Source organism: Anguilla rostrata, chromosome 11 (assembly GCF_018555375.3).
Source record: "Anguilla rostrata isolate EN2019 chromosome 11, ASM1855537v3, whole genome shotgun sequence".
Classification (NCBI taxonomy): domain Eukaryota; kingdom Metazoa; phylum Chordata; class Actinopteri; order Anguilliformes; family Anguillidae; genus Anguilla; species Anguilla rostrata.
Window position 1 is genome coordinate 10,176,578 of NC_057943.1, and position 20,207 is coordinate 10,196,784.

The window sequence follows — 20,207 nt, forward strand, 5'->3', positions numbered from 1 at the left end:
GATCCCATCTCATAATTTGTGGGAAGTTATAAACTGGAAAAATATGGAAGTGACAATCAGGGAGAAGCATTTGTCTACCCAGGTCATTGTGATAACCTTTAAAACCTGTTTTTAGTTCATATGGTCCCTTCTGTCCTCCCCTGATTAGTTGGTTGTCACTGGGTAACAAGTTACAACAATGTAGGAAGACATGAGCAGTGCTTGTTTAGTTTCTGTAAAACATATTGATGAAAGTTTAATTATAGCCTGCAATGATAATGGTAATAATTTGGTAGGCATATAGATTTTAGGAATATGTTCTTATGGATTATTGTGCGTGTGACCATTTGACATAAATAACAAGTGCTGAATCTGCTTGCTTTAACAGTTAATGCCCATATTTAATGTTCAACACCAGACTCCTCGCACATTCAGTGTTCTATCATTCAATTTGATAATTATCAGATAAATTAACAATTCACTGATAGGCAGAGCAGTCTGGTGTATCAACCTGTGGTATAAGAGTGTAGGCTGACAAATCACAATCAGATTCAGATAAAGAGGTTAGTAATAACATCAAGACAAAATGCTTAACATCTAATCTAAAAACATAGATTCAGCACTAAACTGAGACCAGTAGTAACCTCCTAGTTTCCACTTTATTCGGGTATGACTTATTTGTAGCATAGTGTCCATAGACTGGGTATGATAAAAACGAAGAAACGTTGGGTAATGTATGTAATCATAATGTGTGGCTAAGCCAGTATCAGCCATTTCTGATCCCCTCTAAATGACGACGTATTGTGCCTGCTTTATAGCTCGTCGCATTGAAATGACGCATTATTTTCTCATGGCGAATATTGGCAGTTCTGATCAGATAGTGAAGGTGAACAGGGGAGTGTTCTTCGAGAATTGCTGCAAAAAAATAACGGGAATAACGTTTTCATATCACAGTCTGTAATTTGCCTACCGTTTATCATATGAGAAGGTTACTGAGTGTTCTTTCGTATTTTGAACAATTTTGGTATCCGCATCTTTTCTAGCTACATACCCACAGGTAGCTAACTTGGCTAATTGCTAGTTAGCAGTAGGCGTAACCGTAGCTAGAATACCTATTTTGCTATTTCTTCCCGCCTAGCAAGCTAAGCTAGCAACTCACACCTTCAAGATTAATTCGAGCCGTTAACTATCATCGTTTTGTTCAGTGAAGAGGATCAAAATGCACGGATTGTGAGCGGCACTCACCCCTTGGGTAAGTTCTTGAACACCAACTACGCTAGCTAGCTAGCTTCTTTGTATTCTTCAGCTTCTCCATTTACTGTGTTGTCAACAAGACTAACGTTACTTTGAACCGGTTACTTGCCGTTTAGGACGCTATCAGCTAACTAGGTATTTACCTCGTGCAAATGGATGACACTAGCGACAGAAACCGTAGAATGTATTTGTGTTTCATTTTCCTACTAGCCACGTTCACCTAGCCAATGTAGCTATATAGCGAGCTAACATTTTGTATAAATATCAGTTTAGTCAGCTAACGGTTAGAACGTTCGCGAGCCAGCTTCTGTCTAACAAAGCTCATATTCGGTGCTAAGGTTAGTTACTGAATGTGAGGAAACTCGTTGCGACATATTTCGCTAGCATGAGCTGGCTATATTTCTGCTCTCTAAAACGGCCTCTTTCTGTGCTAAGGCAGTTTGTGTGGACTTTCACCGTTCAATTCAGTATTTCACTCATTTGTCAAATATTACCAAACTGGCATTTCCTCTCTTCAGTGCCAGATGACCTGGGATTTGATAGGCTGCCTGTGCTATATCTGGATGTAACTTTATCGTCTGCTGACTTCTAATGTATTCTACCTGCGCTGTTGATGCTCTTTGTAGCTATGATTTTTTCTCCGAGCTTACACAGGCTAACGTTATTACTTCGTGATAAACCTGATTTGTGAATATAGCTAGCTATGATAAGTGTCTACTATTTGCCCGTGACCTTGAAGCGAACAGCTTGACAATCAGCACTCGATGCCCTTTTGGAATTACGCACGGGCTAGGCTAAGGAATTAGCTTTCATGTAAATCGCGTACATCGGGGAATGGCTGGCTGTCATCTGGGAATGTAGGTGAACGGTCACAGCGGGTGAAGAGTCTGCTAGCTAACTAAGTTACGTTTCTTGGATATACTGTCCATACTTCAAGGTAAGCTGGAATTTGTCTTGCTGTCTGCACGGACCTGGCTGTCAAAACTTCTTAGAGCTTGAATTGCTAGGTTGTTTTGAGAGAAATGAATTGAATGTGCTACATTTTAGGAGATTAAAAGTAACATTGAATTGTTCACAATGCTATTATTATTACTAGATTATCATTCTTCTTCTTCTTCTTCTTATTATTATTATTATTTATTGATGTTAGGATATTGATAGTGTGAAAAAACATTTTATAAAACAGTTGTGGACATATGGTAAATGGACTGCATTTATATAGCGCTTTTATCCAAAGCGCTTTACAATTGATGCCTCTCATTCGCCAGAGCAGTTAGGGGTTAGGGTTTAGGTGTCTTGCTCAAGGACCTCGACACGCCAGGCGGGTTTTAACCGCAACCTCGACTGCCAGACAAACGGTCTTACCTCCTGAGCTATGTCGCCCAGTGGGCGACATATTCACAGATAACGGTGCAAGACAAACATAAAACCGCCCTACCCCTCCTCACCCCTCCTCACATCCCCCCCCCCCCCCCCGGTTGGAGCCATGGAGAAAGAGAGATGTGTCACTGAATACAAGTTCACTGGCGCAAAGTCTGCTTGTATTTTAACTGGGTTTAGCTGCACAGACTATTTCTGATTAGTCTGATTATTTAATTGCTACCAAAAGTAACATATTCAAGAAAATGTGATTTTCTGCTTTGTCTGTTTGCATGTGAACGAAGTGACTTCAGTTCCCTTCATCCATTTTTATTGTCTTTAATTTCAAACATCAGTTGTATTTAAGTCATTAAAGTTGCTTATCAGCTAGATGTCTGTAACACTCCTGAGCAACAATGGTGACAGATGTTTCTTGAATTTAAATTGTACTTTCCAATACTTATTGGCAGGAAGTTTTGGTTTTCTCTGCCAGATAAAAGTTGAATTTGCATGTGCCAAAAAGGAGTGTCTGACGGAGGGAGGGGGTGGGTGGAGTGTCTTTGGTCACATGGCATGTGCTCACCATATCAGTGAGTGAGTGACAGGCGGGAGCAGTGGAGCTGGTCCCGATGCACTCCACGCCCGTTCCCTTGGAAACTGAGCCAGAGTTGGAGGGAACGTTTGCTCGACGCTGCGCTCTCCCTGCCCTCCTGTGCGGCTGCCCTCTCGGTACCCGTGGAAACGGCTTTGCGCGGCCTGCTTTAGAGAAACATCCTGCCCGGGTCTGAGCGAGGCATGTGGGGTAACTGCCAGTGAGCGTTGCCAGGAGCACCGGACACAGACGAGCCGCTTTGTTTGTCTTATTACTCTGGAAGAAGTTTCCGACGAAACCTGGGTGAGATTTATAACTCCTGCTGTCGGCCAGGCACTGGTGTTTTGGATTGTATACCTGGATGTGAAAAATGGTGGCTTAACACTGGATTTGGGTGCTTGAAAGATGGCGAAAAATCTGAAGAAAAGAGACTGTTGTGTGACGTTGAAAATTAGGTACTTGACAATCCAGGTGCAGGATTATGGACTCTGGAAAGTTGATGTTAGAGAGTTTGTGGGTTTTCACTGTTGTGGCCAGGGGAACAGGGAGCTCATAACTGCACCAAAGCTTTACTCAAGCCAGATTATTTGTTCTGGCCATTGATTCTGGAGGCGGTTTGAAAGCCTTGATAGGGAGGCTCTGTCGGCGCATGTGACACGGTGGACTCGCTGTGACCTTAGATGTGGATTTGTCATTGCACCCGTGCGGTTTTCAGCGGCCCGGGCTGGGAGTTTGTTGATTGGTGCAGAATGTGGAGTGGCGGTGTGGGAGAGTGTGTGCTGCTCTGGAGACAGCTGGAGGAAGTGAGTAGCTCTTTTCCTCTCTGGCCCTTGAAGGTGACTTTCTCACAGACCGCTGCTCTCTTGCTGCCCTCAGTTTTGGCCTGAGTTCAGTAATGGGAGAGTCACGGCCCTGGGATTGCTTTTAGTGTCCCGTGCGTAGCGTCTGATGCATACTCTTATGAGGCTGCGTTCTGATCATGCGCTCTCTCACGATTTTAAGATCAGAGTTCAGCGTGGGACCTCAGCTGGCGAGTGTACGGTCACGGCTCGGACACCCGACACCCCTGACCCACGGCCAAATATTCCTGCGGATGGAGCTAGTCTATGGGAAGCCTGTCTCTGCTGCACGTAGCACAGCCGGACCCTTTTAGGTTTGGGTTGCGGACGGGATTTAACGTTAGAGGAGACTTCAATAAAGCGAAAACAAAAAAACACACAGGCAGTTGCAAAGCTGATAAACGTGTTTATTGCACCCTCCAGGGCAGTGTCATCCAGGGTTCTGTACCATTCTTTGAGTTGCCATGTGACTTTGTGGGGAAAGTGCATCACCTGAATGTAGAAAAGGTAAACAAAGAGCTTCAGACATTGACTGTCAGTGAGGGGGACTGTGCGGCTGCTTTTCCAGATTGGCTTTGTGAAACGGACAAAGCCAGCTTCCTCTATGGGGAACGTTCTTTAACAGGGAGCTGGTGCGTGTGTTGGACACACGGCCCAGCTTTGCACTGTGGCTGTTTCCATACTCCAGACTGGCTGGTGGGAATTGGGCAGGAGGCGTTTGGGGATTCTGGCCCTGTTCTACTGGAGGGTTTTTGGCTGCATTTTATTAGCAGTTACAATGACTCACTGTGCAGCTCCACCTTGCATTAGTCAGTCTCTTGCGCTTGTGCCAGTTGAGCCATTATAAATAGGGCTGCAGAACCAGGCTGGGACTTGTTCCTGCGTGGTGTTGTGAAAAATGGAATTCGATTGTTTATCTTCTGAAATGCACGGAAGCGTGTTTGTGTGTGTGTGTGTGTGTAGCATGTTTGAAATAGTCTCTCTCTTGTTTGGAGTACTAACAGTCGACGTTAAGGCAACCATTATCTAAACTTTACATCAAAAAGAAAGTAAAACCGAGAGGCCTAATCCCTCTTGCAAGCCAGTGGTTTTTTGGGGGGAATCCCACACTGGAGTGAAGGGGGGGTGTTGACAAGTGAAACCAGTCTGAAACAGGCGAGCCCTAACTCAGCCTGCTGTTTTTGTTACAGCTCTTGGCTTTTAATGTGATCTGTGATCGGCCAGATAAACCTGCCCAGGCTCAGACATGTGCAGAAAGTAGTGTAAGTTAGTAGAGTTTTCTTAGGACAGAATTCAGTAGTCATTCAGAGAAACTGAAAATGTTGTCTGGCTGAGGGCACTTTTGTGAATAGGGTTCCACAGTGTGAAAGATCACTGCGTTTCTCTGCGGTGACCAGCAGAATCCATCCGTCAGCTGAAGAGAAGTAATTGTGTGCATTGAGCGTTATGAGTGTTGAAGTCTGTGCATTCCTGTACCTGACTGTTTTTTTTTTTTCCTCTTCCCGCAGTGCAATGTCTCTGGTTTTCTCACGCTCCAGCTCCACTGCTATTGGCAAGAAGGACAAGAGACTCATGGCTGAGGTGAACGCCTCCCCGCTCAAGCACTTTGTTACCGCCAAGAAGAAAATCAACGGGATCTTTGAGCAGTTGGCGGCCTACATCAAAGAGAGCTCCGCCTTTCTGGAAGGTACCCTCCCTCATCCACGCCTGATGGCTCGGAACTACCGCCTTCATGAAAGACCACTGAATAATATTTCTCTTCATTTTTCTTGTGTATAAATTTAATTCTGAACCTTTCGGCATACTGCCTACACCTGTAAAATGCTGCCATTCTATTAGCAGCCTCCATATACCTGACATTTAATACATTGCTGCAGACGTTTATTGGAGAGAAAGCGCCTTTCAGTGAGGATATTAACATGGTCTGTGCCCTTGGCTGCAGATCCAAAAACAACCTTACGTTTCCCGCTTAAACAAAAATTAGTTGTGTAGTAAAATATTAGTGTTTTCTTTTTCGTGCTTGAAGGATAGTTTTTCCTAAGGCGCTGTTCCCATCGCCAGAGTCTGGACAGCTTCTTCACAAAAATTATTTTATTGCTGTAAACTCCCATATTTTATGTTACAGTTTGGCATTTAGCTGGTGCTGTTATACTAAGTGACTTACACAGGTTTCATTTTTTATTTATACAGCTGGAAATTTTACTGAAGCAAAGCAGGTTAAGAACCTTGCCCTAGGGGTACAATGGCAGCGCTCAGTTTGGGAATCAAACTCGCAACCTTTTTCTTTCCTAACCGAACTACACTGCCACCTAATTCAATTTGCTGTGCGCCTTCTCTGTTTGTGTATACAAATGTCGAGCAGGCGGTTGGACAGCAGACTGTCCGGCCGCTATGTGAGCTGTACACAGTGCCATTTTTCTGCGCTGCATTACTGACGCCTCAGTGGCATTTCAGTTGCAGACGCACTCTTGCGTGTAAACCTGTGAGCGGCGGGTCTCTCCGAGGTCATTGGGGTGTAACGGTGTCTTTATAACGGGGGTCCTCACACAGATACCTATAAGAATGAGGAGCTGGACCCCATCACCACAGAGGAGCAGGTGTTGGAGGTGCGGGGTTACCTGTCCAAGGTGGCAGGGATCGCAGAGGTGCTGGCCCGCAGGCACATGAAGGTGGCCTTTTTTGGGAGGTAAGATCTTTCCCAGAGGACTTTCATTTCTGGCTTACTTTCACTAAATACTGATGACATATTTTATTCTTTGAAAGTAATATGTTGGCAGGCAACCTGTTCCATGCTTGTCTAATTTATCTCAGTAAAAGCTGTATGAAGTACGAACCAAAAGCCCATCAGAAATGTCAGAATGCTAATACTTTGCCAAGGTGACTTTTAGCTAAACTGCTAAACTGCCATCCTCTTGTGTGTCTGTGTGTGCGTGCATACCCGTCTTTGTGTGTGTGCGTGTCTGTGGGCATGTGTGTGTGTGTGTGTGTGCGTGCGTGTCTGTGGGCATGTGTGTGTGTGTGTGCTCTTTTATGCCTGTACGCTTACGTGTGCATGCTCTGCCCCTGACAGGACGAGCAACGGTAAGAGCTCGGTGATCAACGCCATGCTGTGGGACAAGGTCCTGCCCTCGGGCATCGGGCACACCACCAACTGCTTCCTCCGAGTGGAGGGCACCGACGGGAACGAGTCCTTCCTCCTCACTGAGGGGTCTGAGGAGAGGAAGAGCGTTAAAGTGAGTCCCACAGACCCCCAAAATCAACACCCCCCCGTCCCGCTCACTGATGGGTCTGAGGAGAGGAAGAGCGTTAAAGTGAGTCCCACAGACCCCCAAAATCAACCCCCCCGTCCCGCTCACTGAGGGGTCCGAGGAGAGGAAGAGCGTTAAAGTGAGTCCCACAGACCCCCCAAAATCAGAGCCCCCCTGTCCCGCTCACAGAGGGGTCTGAGGAGAGGAAGAGCGTTAAAGTGAGTCCCACAGACCCCCCAAAAACAGAGCCCCTCGTCCCGCTCACAGAGGGGTCCGAGGAACGTTAGTGTTAAAGTGAGTCCCACAGGCACCGCTGCCCTCCTGCTCCACTTCCTGTTCACACTTTCACAAACTGGAGCTCCAAATCCCAATTTGGATTAGGCAGTGAAATGGCTCTAGTGGTGTGTGAGGTAAATCCCGTTGCAGATCCAGTAAATTGGATTAATGGAAGGGCTTTGAACTTGAGTCTGTTTTGGAGCAGAGAATATCCACCCTGCATGGTTACCCTGAGCAGCGGTACAGAGACTGCCAGGGTGGTTTCACACATTAGCATTTGGGTTCCCAGGAAGAATGTTCTGGGTGACCTCTAAAACCCAATCTCCCCGACAAACCACCAGCCAGAATCGTGCCTGTCATCACTAACAACCCATACTGAGACGGCTTTCATTTCGCTTTTCAACATGTGGCCACCATTCTTATGTCTGCCACTGGATTAGTTCCTGAATGAGGACTTGGAATATCTGAGGGACTCTTCAAGATAAACGCAAGTCCTTATTCGGGAACTGATCCAGCCTGGAAGAAATGGTACGAGCTGGATGCAGTCCTGGGGTGCACCGACTCAGGACTTGCCCCATATTCCAGGGTCTGCCTGTCAGCTGACAGGCTTTATAATTAGACCTGAGGCTGACGCAGAAGTGGAGCTCGCTCTCCCAGACCTTCCTTCAGCGTCTCAGAATGCAGGAGTGGAGGAGGAGGTGCCCTTCAGAGAGCCTTCCTGTTCCGCGCGCGGTTCTTCTCCCAGTCACCCATCCCCCATCGACTTTCTCGATTTTCTCCCTCTGTTTTTGCTGGAGTTGGGAAAGCGTCAGCTAGCCTGTCTCCACTGGAAGGTGAAAGCAGCATACAGATAAACTTGCGCATGTGACCCCGTTTCCCGGCTCAGACTGGGCGTGCTCCGGGTGAAGGAATGCCAGCGTGCCGTGCTGGTGCGCGGAGGCGGCGCGTCTGCGTCCAAACATAGCGCAGAAACAATGCAGGCCGGGCTCTGCTCCGCCTGAGCCACATTCCTCCGCCGATCTGGGGCGCATTCCGGCAGCCGCTTCTCCGGGTCCTCACTCCGCGGCCTGTGGGCTCTGCGGCTGTCCTAGCGCTGCCTGTGTCTGTCCGCTAGTCACCCAGGAATGTGCGCTAATCCCTGTCTCTGTAAATACAGAGCGACGTGTGAGAGGGCCCGTGTAACTCTGAAGTGTGTCACCCACTGTCTCTCTATTTAAGTGTGTCGCTTTAAAAGTAAAGCAATGGGAAATTCCCATTGTGTCCAATACAGCCTGATGTGTGATTGTAGTGCCTTAAGTTAATTTGCAACTTTGTTTTAGAACTTGGATAGGAAATGCCTTTGACTCTTTCAGGGTGTCAGATGTCAAAGGGGGGAGGGGGGGGTATAGCTTTGCGCTTACGTTGGCGTGTCACTGTAGTAATTTGGGTCATAGTGCAATACTAAATAAGTATGTGTTTGTGTGTCTCTCCCTGTCTCTCTCAGACGGTGAACCAGCTGGCCCACGCGCTGCACCAGGATGAAGACCTGGACGCGGGGAGTTTGGTGTGCGTCATGTGGCCCAAAGCCAAGTGCGCCCTGCTTCGGGACGACCTGGTGCTGGTGGACAGGTGAGCAGCCTCTCCCGAAAGGCCTGATTCAGCTCTGTGCCCCGTGTTCCTCTGTGCACATTTCTTTAAGCACTGAGCACATTCATTTTTTGACTGGAGCTTGCTGCTGGCCCGGTCTGTGTGCAGTAAACCCCTCAGTGCTCTCAGTGCTGGGTTTTCAGAGCGCAGGGTCAGCACTGCCGTTTGATGTCTTTTCCCCTACGCTTCGGTTTGCAGCCCCGGCATCGATGTCACGACAGAGCTGGACAGCTGGATCGACAAGTTCTGCCTGGATGCTGACGTCTTCGTTCTGGTCGCCAACTCTGAGTCCACGCTGATGCAGACGGTGAGACGTGCACGGATGCCTGCTTTTAGGGGAAAGTCCAGCCAAACGGAATTATTTAATATGTCGGTCCTCGACTAATGTGTCCTTCTCATTTCTAATGTGTAACGCGTAACTTTAGCCCGCGGCTAGGAAAACCTACAGAACCACACCCCTAACGATGATGTCACCTCCCCTTTCCCTCACTTTAGTGAATTCATTTTGGAAAACTGGTGTAGGCAGGTCAGATGAAATGAAAACAAGACTTAAAACCTTCCATTATGATTTAAATATTGTGACCTCAAACTGTAAATATCGACAGAACAATAGAGTTGTCACCGTTAAAACGTATTCTCCAATTCAGAAGATGTCTCCGTTCTCTTAAATGATAGGAAGCGTTTTGATTTTCCAGGGAAGGTCACTTTTTAAAGATATATTTCAAGGTCAAATGAACCTGGAAGCCTCCTACTGCAGCTCATCAGGGAATTCCCTCTAATCACGGTGGCAGCCACTCATGGTGGGATCTCAGTAGTAATGTCTGTGTTATCTTCTCCAGGAAAAGTCATTCTTCCACAAGGTGAACGAGCGCCTCTCCAGCCCCAACATCTTCATCCTGAACAACCGCTGGGATGCCTCTGCCTCGGAGCCGGAGTACATGGAGGAGGTAACCGCCCCTGGGCCTCCCGCGGCGTGGCCCTTTATACTGCACTGTGCTGGGAGGGTGGCGCTACCTCCGGTAGCTCTTTATAGGATGTGATCTGGGCCTGTTTTCTGTGTTAGATGTGTGTGGCAGGCCCTCTCCTTCCCCTCAGCCGTTGTTCCTGTTGGTCTTTAAAGCGCGTTTAAAGATGAGCTTTCCTCTGCAGTGGCAGACGCTCTGAGCGGCCCTCTGAACGGCCGCAGAGGGTCACGCCCTGTTTGTCGGACGTCGCCCCCTGCAGGTGAGGAGGCAGCACATGGACCGCTGCACCAGCTTCCTGGTGGACGAGCTGGGCGTGGTGGACCGGGCGCAGGCGGGCGACCGCATCTTCTTCGTGTCGGCCAAGGAGGTGCTCCAGGCCCGCGTGCAGAAGGCCCAGGGGATGCCCGAAGCAGGTACAGTACGCCCCCCTCAGGACCGCGCACCCCCCGGGTGCAGTACGCCCCCTCAGGACTCCTGCTCACTGCTCCTCCTCCTCGCTCCTTCCACAGGAGGCGCACTGGCTGAGGGCTTCCAGGCCAGGATGTTTGAGTTCCAGAACTTCGAGAGGAGGTTTGAGGTAGGCGTGCAGTGTGCTCTGCTACCAAGACGCAATGTGTAATTAACTTTAACTCCTCTGCCTCACGTACTGCTCTGTGTGTGTCTGCATTTGTGCGTGCGTGTGTGTGTGTGTGTGTGTAGGAGTGCATCTCCCAGTCGGCAGTGAAGACCAAGTTTGAGCAGCACACCGTGAGGGCCAAGCAGATCTCAGAGGCGCTGCGCTTGATCATGGACTCTGTCCACATCGCGGCTCAGGAGCAGAGGTGAGCTGTCAGACTGCAGGGTGGAGACTGCGTGGCTGTTTTCATTCCTGTATGAGACACACTGCTGTTGTTTGGCTGGTTCAGAAAATATCCATGCTTTGTAAGTGCCCTCGGTGTACAGTAGGTGGCTTCCATTCTGATAACAACATAATAATGCAAGACCTTCGGGAGTATGCAACCCTGCATGAAGCATAAAGAACAATAACAATGGCTATGGTAGTTACAGTAATGCTTTCCTTGTTCTGCTTGTTTTTTTGTTCTCTAAAAAAAAGAAATAAAATGAGTATCAGGTGGAGATTTAGACATTGTTCTTGTGTAGAGACCCATTTTACACAAACGTGATGGTTCGTAGGTCGTAGGTCATGTTGGGGTGTTAATTTGTGCGTCTGTCTGTTTGTCAGGATTCACTGCCTAGAGACCAGGGAGGAGCGTCAGGACCGGATGGAGTTCATTGACAAACAGCTGGACCTTCTGACTCTGGACTGCAAGAGCAAGATAAAGCAGATCACAGAGGAGGTGGAGAAACAGGTACGTGAGCAGAGAGGCTGTGGAGACAACGACATGTGATCTTAGAGCGGGAGGAGACAGGTAATTATAGATCACAGAGGAAGTGAAGAAGCTGGTATATGATTGGGAAGACAGGTATCTCATTATATCACAGAGGTGGTGGAGAGACTGGGATGTGTTCAAGGAGAGGGTGGACTTAGGAGTGTATGATTGATTGGTTCATTTTGTCCCATGAGTTTCATGCGACATTCACAAATGTGGTGTGGAATCTCTCATCAAATGCACTTTTGATCACAGATTATTCCTAGGTGGTGCCTTTTGCTGAGTCTGGACAGTGGATAACTTTCCATAGACTAAAGGCATCCCAAATAGGAATGGCACTAAGTGAAGTTTGTCAGGCTCCCATTCTGTCTGGAATGTGGAAATAGGGGTTGGGGGCAGGGTTATAAATTCTCCATGTTCTGTTAATTCCTCTAACTGTTTTGTGTTCTGTGTTTTTTTGTAGGTGTCCAATGCCATGGCTGAGGAGATCAGGCGGCTCTATGTGCTGGTGGATGAGTTCCATTTGGATTTCCACCCCTCATCGGTGGTTCTGAAAGTGTACAAGAATGTGAGTTCCACAGTGATGTCATAATGCCACTTCCTTTTTCTGCTGGTGCCACAGTGATGTCATAATGCCTCTTCCTTTTTATGCTAGTGTCACAGTGATGTCATAATGCCACTTCCTTTTTCTGCTGGTGCCACAGTGATGTCATAATGCCTCTTCCTTTTTATGCCAGTGTCACAATGATGTCATAATGCCTCTTCCTTTTTCTGCTACTGCCACAGTGATGTCATAATGCCTCTTCCTATTTCTGCTTGTGTGACTGTGATGTCATAATGCCCCTTCCTGTTTCGGATTCTGGAACAGTTTGAAAATTGATCCCTTGCAGCTTTTAGCCTGGCCCTTTCCCTGTGCCATGTGGCCTAACAGCATAGCTACTAACCTTCTGGGAAACCTGGCCTAAAAGAGGGTAGTTTAATCCCTGCCAGAATGGTTGTGGTTGTAGTCTCCCTGTAAAGCACATGGTTAGGCACTTTTTGAATAATATTTGGCTATCAGAGGATTGTGTAGTGTGTGCTTTTCCAAGCTGCTGAGTCTCAGAGGTGATATTATTCAGCAGATGTGCTGGTTGTCTCTGAATGCTCTTGCTATCAGCTCCTCACACAGCTTATCTGCGTGCTTCCTTCTGCTGAGTGGAAATGCAGCTCTGTCTGGGGCAGGTAATAATGGCTGCAGCAGGGCTATCTCAGCAGGACTGGGAGCGCATGTGACAGGATGAGGGCACGTTGGTATAATTCTGTTTACTCTCCCAGCATATGAAAAAGCAGATAGCAAGAGCACCCCACCTATCTGACTGCAGAATGTAAATGAACAGAGAATGATGTGTTATATTAGTGTAGAACCTTTCAGAAACACACACAGTACCATACGGTTTCTGCTTAACCCTTCATGTGAATGGTCCCGGTCAAAGGCTTTGCCATTCCGTGCTCCTCTGAGGTTGTGGTAGCGCGTGAGGTTGAGATAGCGGTGCTTATCGGCCCTGGATGTGTTGCAGGAGCTGCACAGACACATTGAGGAGGGACTGGGCAGGAACATGTCAGAGAGATGCTCAACCGCCATCACCTCGGCCCTGCAGACCACACAGACCGAGATGATTGGTTAGTCCGCCCCCCACTCGTCACTGTCCTGCCCTGGACCGCAGTCATCATGGGACTGATGTTGGTTAGAGTGTTCATCATAGGGATTAATAACTATTAATAACTATATCTCGGGTTTCTATGTTAAACACCTTTAAACTTTACTGGAAGAGGATGTGAAACTGCTACCCTGAGGTTTTGGGTTTTTAACCATTTAGTGAACTTGAAGTGTTCTTAAGTGAACATTCTAATGCTGATGTAACACTACTGGCAACTGACAGCAGTGGAGTTTGAGAACACTGACAGAATTTAGAAAAAAACATTCCAAAAAACCTACTCTTCAAAGGGATGAACAGGTGATTGGGATCGTAAAAAGGTCAAGCCAGCTGTCTTGGTGTTGGGTAGGAGAGATCTGACACTTGAAACGGATAGGCGGTTGGCTGGGTGTGGTGTGTTGTGAAGGGCGGTGTGTGTGACGCTGTGCTCCCGCTCTCTGCCCCGCCCTCAGAGGGCCTGAAGCCCCTCCTCCCGACCCCCGTGAGGGAGCAGGTGGACAAGCTGGTCCCCCGCCAGTGCTTCAGCCTCAGCTACGACCTCAACTGCGACAAGCTCTGCAGCGACTTCCAGGAAGACATCGGCTTCCATTTCTCCCTGGGCTGGACCATGCTGGTCAACCGCTTCCTGGGGCCCAAGAACACGCGCCGGGCGCTCATGGGATACACCGACCAGGTGAGGCCCGGCAGTGAGTGTAGGGTAGTGAAGAAGTCCTGCTTACTAATGCCACTGGCCATACCAGAGTGGTAGTAAATATAAAAATGAAGCAAAAAATGCTTTATGCTAAAAGCTAAAAGGAACAGGGCTGTGCTCTAATAGTTTCTGCAAGGAGCACATATAAATTTAAGAGAACGCTAATGCATCCCAATTCGTAGATTTGTGCCAACTGGAAAAATAATTTAATAATTTAATAATTTTTCAGGAGCAAATGTTCCTAAAATTGGAGTACCGTAGATCCCTGAGGAAGTGTGACTATGTAATGTGAAATGTATTGATATTCTTGGCATGTCCACTTCCAGAGCGTCTGTTTTCGGGTGTGCTAACAGTGTGGTGTCTCCTTAGGTTCCTCGGCCGCTGGCCATCACCCCGGTCAGCACCAGCATGCCCCCCTTCCCCCAGGGCTCCATGACCCAGGAAGAGCTCATGGTCTCCATGGTGACTGGCCTGGCCTCCCTCACATCCAGGACGTCCATGGGCATTCTAGTGGTGGGAGGCGTGGTAAGAGCAATCCGCCCTGCTACCTGTGTGTGTGTGTGTGTGTGTCAGATCTGGAAAACTGCAGTCCTGATCTACTCTGCTCTGTGTGTGTGTGTGTGTGTATGGAAAGCTCTGAGGTCCTGACATGCTCTGCTCTGTGTGTGTGTGTCAGATCTGGAAGGCTGTGTGGTCTTTACGTGTTCTGCTCTGTGTGTGTGTGTCAGATCTGGAAGGCTGTGTGGTCTTTACCTGCTCTGCTCTGTGTGTGTGTGTGTGTGTGTGTGTGTGTGTCTGTATGTGTGTGAATGGAAAGCTCTGAGGTCCTGACATGCTCTGCTCTGTGTGTGTGTCAGATCTGGAAGGCTGTGGGCTGGCGGCTAATCGCCCTGTCGGTGGGCCTGTACGGCCTGCTGTACGTCTATGAGAGACTCACCTGGACCACCAAGGCCAAGGAGAGGGCCTTCAAGCGCCAGTTTGTGGACTACGCCAGCGAGAAGCTCCAGCTGATCGTCAGCTACACGGGCTCCAACTGCAGCCACCAAGTCCAGCAGTGAGTTCTCAATAGCACAGCTCCGATGTTGTCCCGGTCTGGACCCTACCGTTTACCACCTCTACCACCTGCCATTTAACGGATGCTTCTGTCCAGTGTGACTTACACAACACTACATTCTTTTACACGCAACGCATTTACTTGGGAATCAAACCTGCAAAGTTGCAGTTCCAAGCCCTGTTCACAAACCACATTCATGTGTCACCACCATATTTGAAGATGTTTTGAAAACTAAGTGATTAGTCAGTGATGGCCTGGGGTTGAGTACCACCCCCTGAGTACTCCCTTTGGCCAAGCTTGGGACTGGAGCTAAGCTAAGTTATATCCCAGAATCCTTTTCTTTACGTGTTACACCTGCACATCGGCTGTAGAAGAGGATAGCCAGGGCGCTGGAGAGAAAGATGTCACAATAAGAGCGGCTGTGCTGTGTGCATGTCTGTGGTCACGTGCAGAGACGAAGGAAAAGGCTGCACTGAGCTGAAGGGCTGTGGGCATGTAGGGGCAGCTCAGCTGTGAGGAGCGCTCTGATAACCACTCAAACGCAGGAGGAGCAGGTAGCAGCCAGATGGAGCAGGCAGAGGAATGCACCCTCCTCCTCTGAGGCCTCCCACTGAACCAGGGCAGACGACCCGCCCTCCTTACCTGTTTTTTCCACTTTGTTCAGACGGGAGGGAAGCGGAGAGGGTCACAGATAGAGATCAGAAAAATAGGGGCTTGCACCCCCAGCAGCAGGGGCGGTTGGTATGCTGGTTGAGTCACCCGCCCAACAGACTGCACCACACTGTCCCCCCCCCCCACTTTGAGATTTTAGTTGAAAAAATGAGTGACCATTCCATCTTAGAACCATTTAAAACTATGTAACGTTTTGTTGTGAGTTGACCTTTCTTGATGTCAGTTTGATGTCATAATGAGTGCCACTCCTTGATAAAATGGCCAGGCTCCATGACAGTGACCAGGGTCTAGACGGTGTTTAGGGGCTGAGTTTGAACTCGGCATGTGTGTCTGTCTCCCTGCTGCAGCCCTGTTCTGTCCCAATGGCCATTTTCGAGTGAAGTCCAATCTGTTATAAAATCAGAGCAGTGGGTCTCTATTATAATGTGTTTCTAGACCTGTAGACCAGGGCTGCCCAGACCTGTTCCCGGAGGTGTACTGTCCTCTAGGTTTTCATTTCAACCCGAACAAAGCGCGTTATTCAACCGCTTGAGATCTCGTTGAGCCGCTATTTAGTTGAATCAGGGCTGATATGAAAACCTACAGGATGGTAGATCTTCAGGAACAGGGCTGGGCAGCCCTGTTACAGTCTGGGCTCCTGCCAATGCTGCTACCTTTACATCTAGGAATTAACCTATTAAAAATGGAGTAGGGCTGATTTTTCATGTCATGTTGCGTAAGCTTTTGTGAAAGTAGTTCCTCTGGATCTTATTCTGAGGTTAGGGAAGTGAAGTCGCATGCCTAGTGGACATCTAGTGGACACATGCTGTAATTACACCTTAATATACATACTCCCAGTTGCTTTTTCATGTTTCTCTCTTCACTGGTCAGTATAGTTATTGTTTTTTTTTTATTAAAAAAAAAAAATCCATTGCAGATGGATCCACTGTGTCAGCACGTGAAGGGAAAGCCCTTGTCTTTTACTCTACTGGAAGCATCATCCATTGACGTGCCTTTGACAACAAAGAGCTGTTTTTCCCATTTTCTTCTGCGTTTATTTAAACTGTTCCAGAAAGATTGGCCTTTATTATCACACATATAAACTGTTTGGATTTCATTAGTAAGCGGCAGCAGATGCTAGCGAGGTGTTGCGCGGTGCGGGACAGGGGCATAGCTGTGTGAGCACTGCCAGTCGTGTCTGACCCACGCCTCTGCCCATGTGCTCACAGGGAGCTGGCGGGCACCTTTGCCCAGCTGTGCCAGCAGGTTGATGTGACCCGGCAGAACCTGGAGGACGAGATCAAGGACATGAACAGCAAGATTGAGCTGCTGGACTCCCTGCAGAGCAAGGCCAAGCTGCTGCGGTAAGAGGCGGCCGCTAGCCTGCTCTCCCTGGGGCTCTGGACCCCCGCCTCCTGGGCAGAGAACCCACACTAGGGATTTTTACCGTGGTATCGAATTGGGTATCGAGAATCATGGAATTTCACCGGTATTGGGTATCGACTAACAAAATTTTGGTGTCGTGACATCCCTAACCCTGATTGAACTACTTAAAAGGGTGTTCCCTGTGTGGTTAAATCTCAAGTTCAGAAATGAGCACATTTGATTTAAAGTTTCTCTTATTCTGTGGTGCCTCCTCAGGAACAAGGCTGGCTGGCTGGACAGTGAGCTGAACATGTTCACTCAGCAGTACCTGCAGCAGGGCCGATAGAGGGCAAGAAGAAGAAAGTCTGCTTCTGATTGGACAGACCTGCATCAAGCCCCGCCCTCCTTCCTGATTGGACAGACCTGCCTCAAGCCCTTCCTTCCTTCCTTCCCCCAGCGTTTGCCCCAAAACTGTGAATAGTCCTCCTTCCTGCTTGGAACTTTATACAACATTCTCCTCCTTAATTTAAGTATAAGACCTTTTATCTGTGCTTTTATAGAGGAAGACACATTTGATACCAAATATCATTCTGCTATAAGATATGGGTCTAAAAGATACTTGATTCATTTTTTGTTGTTGTTGTTTTTTTGTTGTTGCATAGTACATGCAAGTTATATTAAGATGCCTTTTAAAGCCAGTGTAGGTCATTTGTGCCACTTTGCAAAAAGGCAACCTGAAAAAGCACTATTTTTGTTATTGTGTAAATACCACTTATTTGTTTAAAACTAATTTGCTGTTAATAGGTCTGTGGCGTATACAGTAATTATTTATTCTCATTTTAATCCACGAGGTTTGGCGAAGTTTCAGTCCTGCTCACTTGCAATGAATCTACCTGCATGCTAGGACAGACAGGTCAGTTGATATCTGTTCTAAAAGCCTTGTATTTTAAAGATGTTTGCTTGATTTGGCAACTTCTGGTTCTGCGGATGCAGCTATGAACTAAGCCTTGTGAAAAGGCCGACGGGAGCGTCAATGTACAAGCTCTTTCCCCCCCAGTCTACCAGTGCAGTGATCATGACGGGACTTCTGTTTAAATCAGACACTTTCATTGCTTTCCCCCTCCAGGCTAACAGCACCTCTTGTAGCGGATGCTAGTTCTCCAGCTAAAATAATCAAAACTGTTCTGATTCTGACTACGTTGTTGGTACATCCCTGTGGTAGAACTGTGGGTGACTCTGTAACTAGGAAGTTAGGTGTGCAAATGCTGCTTCGGCAAAGAGTGACGTCAGGTGTCTAGGACTCGTGAACGAAATGTTTAGTCGTCAGTATAGCAACGTGTCACTTGCTTTCTCATTCTTGGTCCGAAGTCTTAATTTTTCTCCAGCACTGTAGTTTAGGTACACTGTAATGTTAAAATGGTTTAGAAATGTACGGGATGTCCACAAGAAACAAGTATCAGTTAATGCATTGTAAAGGAATGGGAGCCTGGCTATACAGCCTGTTTGAAATAATAAGGAAAAGGTAGTCACAGGTCTCTAACGCCTGACTGAATAAATGTACTCCCTGGAAGTGGATCTAAAGCATGTAATTGAGCTTTTATTAAATGTACAGGCAAGTAGGAGCCATTGGTTTGCACAGTATCTTGGTAAAATTCCTGTTTTATTAACTGTCTCCATTAGGTGCAAACTGAGGGACAGTCAAATGCGTACAGTGAATGAAGGGAAATGAGTAGGAACAAAATGGCGGCCTTAAACCCATCTTTTGAGGTCACTGAAATGAAAAAAATGCACCCTGATGTGAAGGAAATTGGAGATGAAAGGGGTCACGGTATGACGTTAAGTGTAATTTCTTACCTAGATGAACATTCAGGCATGCACATACATTTCTGTTGCGTAGCTTGAACACTTCTCATATCGAATGAATACATAGAGCCCCATCCGAGGCTACCTAGCTGCACCGTAGATGTCCTTGGGGTGCGTGGCTGATTTGAGCGCTGGTGGTGCCAAGTGATTCGAATGAACCGGCGAGGAGGTCCGTTGAGAGTGGAGATGATGCACTTTATGTTTGCTGAATTTTTTTTTAATGTATTTGTATTTTTGATTCTGCCTCACGTGTTCTGTATTGACCAAACCAGAAAGCGTAAATGAATTGCGGATGGACGTGGACATTTGAGGTGGATTGTGATTTGTAGACTTGCATGCAGTGATTGTCGTATTCCATTGTCTTGTCACATTGAATGTAAAAAAATAACACAATAAAGATGAGATCACAGTAATAACACACGACTGTTCAGTTGAGTCTGTGCTAGAGACAAATATGCATCTGCTAATTTTGTACATCAGGTCCCTGTTTCCATCCCATAATATGCAGTAGTTTCTGCCGATCTTTTCGGCCCATGCAGTTTGGTTTTGTTGAAAAAATGTAAGCACAGCACGGGGAACAAAAGTAAGGTGATGGCAAATATTCCAAGAATGTTCCCTACACACAAAATACCTGCCACTCCTTACTTGCCAAATAATTTCCCAATCTGGAGTGATACGATATAAAGACTAGTACAGTGGCTTTGAAAAAGGGTGTTTGTCTCAGTAGCTCAAAAAACTTTGTAAGGTCACTCAAATGTTTTGACAAATATTTTCTTTATATTCTCACAATGACTATACGCTGGCACAGTAGGCTGTTCAAAAAGCCTTTTATTTCTCCTTTTAAAAAAATCTCATTAGAGTTAGAATATCCAGTGGTCCTATTCGATATGAACTGTTAACTTCTTACACAAATGCAAACCTTTGTTTATCTGTGAAAGAGAATTTCCTTTTAAATCCCAGCTGAGAGCTATAGGCCCAAGCAAATTGTGATGATGACATTGTTTGACAAGCAATGACTAGACTTGTGTGTTTGTAGGGTGATGAAATGCAGAAGCCTTTTCTGCCTCGTGCTGTACTATTTTACTGTACAGTGAATAGGTGAAATGCAAGATAACTTAATCACTCACCCACACCATATACATATGCATGCTATATACAAAAACAAGTTAAATTTACTTACAGGAAAGTTCCAGAGAGCTGTAACTGTTTAATCTCAATCTGTTTATTGGCTGTACCTAACCTCTATATAGACCTCTTGCGTTTGTGTTAGTGTTTATATTGTTATATCTTGTTTTGATGGGATTTTAAAATAAAAAAATCTAAATTATTCAGCAAGTCTTGAACTAAGATTACCTGGGACTAGCACACTCACTTCCTCATA

At 47.0% G+C, this 20,207-nt stretch overlaps 1 protein-coding gene across 4 annotated transcripts; it reads left to right on the forward strand.

The window, feature by feature from the left end:
* Window positions 1-780: 780 nt before the first annotated feature.
* mfn2 (mitofusin 2) lies at window positions 781-19,244 on the forward strand. Of its 4 annotated transcripts, none has more exons than XM_064297792.1 (18): window positions 796-1,231; window positions 5,532-5,710; window positions 6,574-6,709; window positions 7,094-7,256; window positions 9,031-9,155; window positions 9,372-9,480; window positions 10,013-10,120; window positions 10,398-10,551; window positions 10,648-10,715; window positions 10,838-10,959; window positions 11,361-11,487; window positions 11,972-12,076; window positions 13,065-13,167; window positions 13,655-13,875; window positions 14,263-14,418; window positions 14,751-14,947; window positions 16,828-16,962; window positions 17,240-19,244. In XM_064297792.1, exons 2-18 carry the CDS (start codon window positions 5,536-5,538, stop codon window positions 17,307-17,309), a joined length of 2,274 nt encoding a protein of 757 aa, XP_064153862.1. In that variant the 5' UTR covers window positions 796-1,231; window positions 5,532-5,535; the 3' UTR covers window positions 17,310-19,244. The 4 variants fall into 4 exon arrangements, with proteins under 4 accessions (XP_064153866.1, XP_064153862.1, XP_064153864.1 ...); XM_064297794.1 differs by lacking the exon at window positions 796-1,231 and adding an exon at window positions 1,280-2,170; XM_064297795.1 differs by lacking the exon at window positions 796-1,231 and adding an exon at window positions 2,744-3,487.
* Window positions 19,245-20,207: the final 963 nt, after the last annotated feature.

Excerpts from the sequence above, each read along its gene's own strand:
- mfn2 (XM_064297792.1), top strand. The coding sequence starts at position 5,536 with ATGTCTCTGGTTTTCTCACGCTCCAGCTCCACTGCTATTGGCAAGAAG. Across the intron at positions 7,257-9,030 it reads AGGAGAGGAAGAGCGTTAAA|ACGGTGAACCAGCTGGCCCA; the intron begins GTGAGTCCCACA and ends TGTCTCTCTCAG. Across the intron at positions 9,481-10,012 it reads AGTCCACGCTGATGCAGACG|GAAAAGTCATTCTTCCACAA; the intron begins GTGAGACGTGCA and ends TATCTTCTCCAG.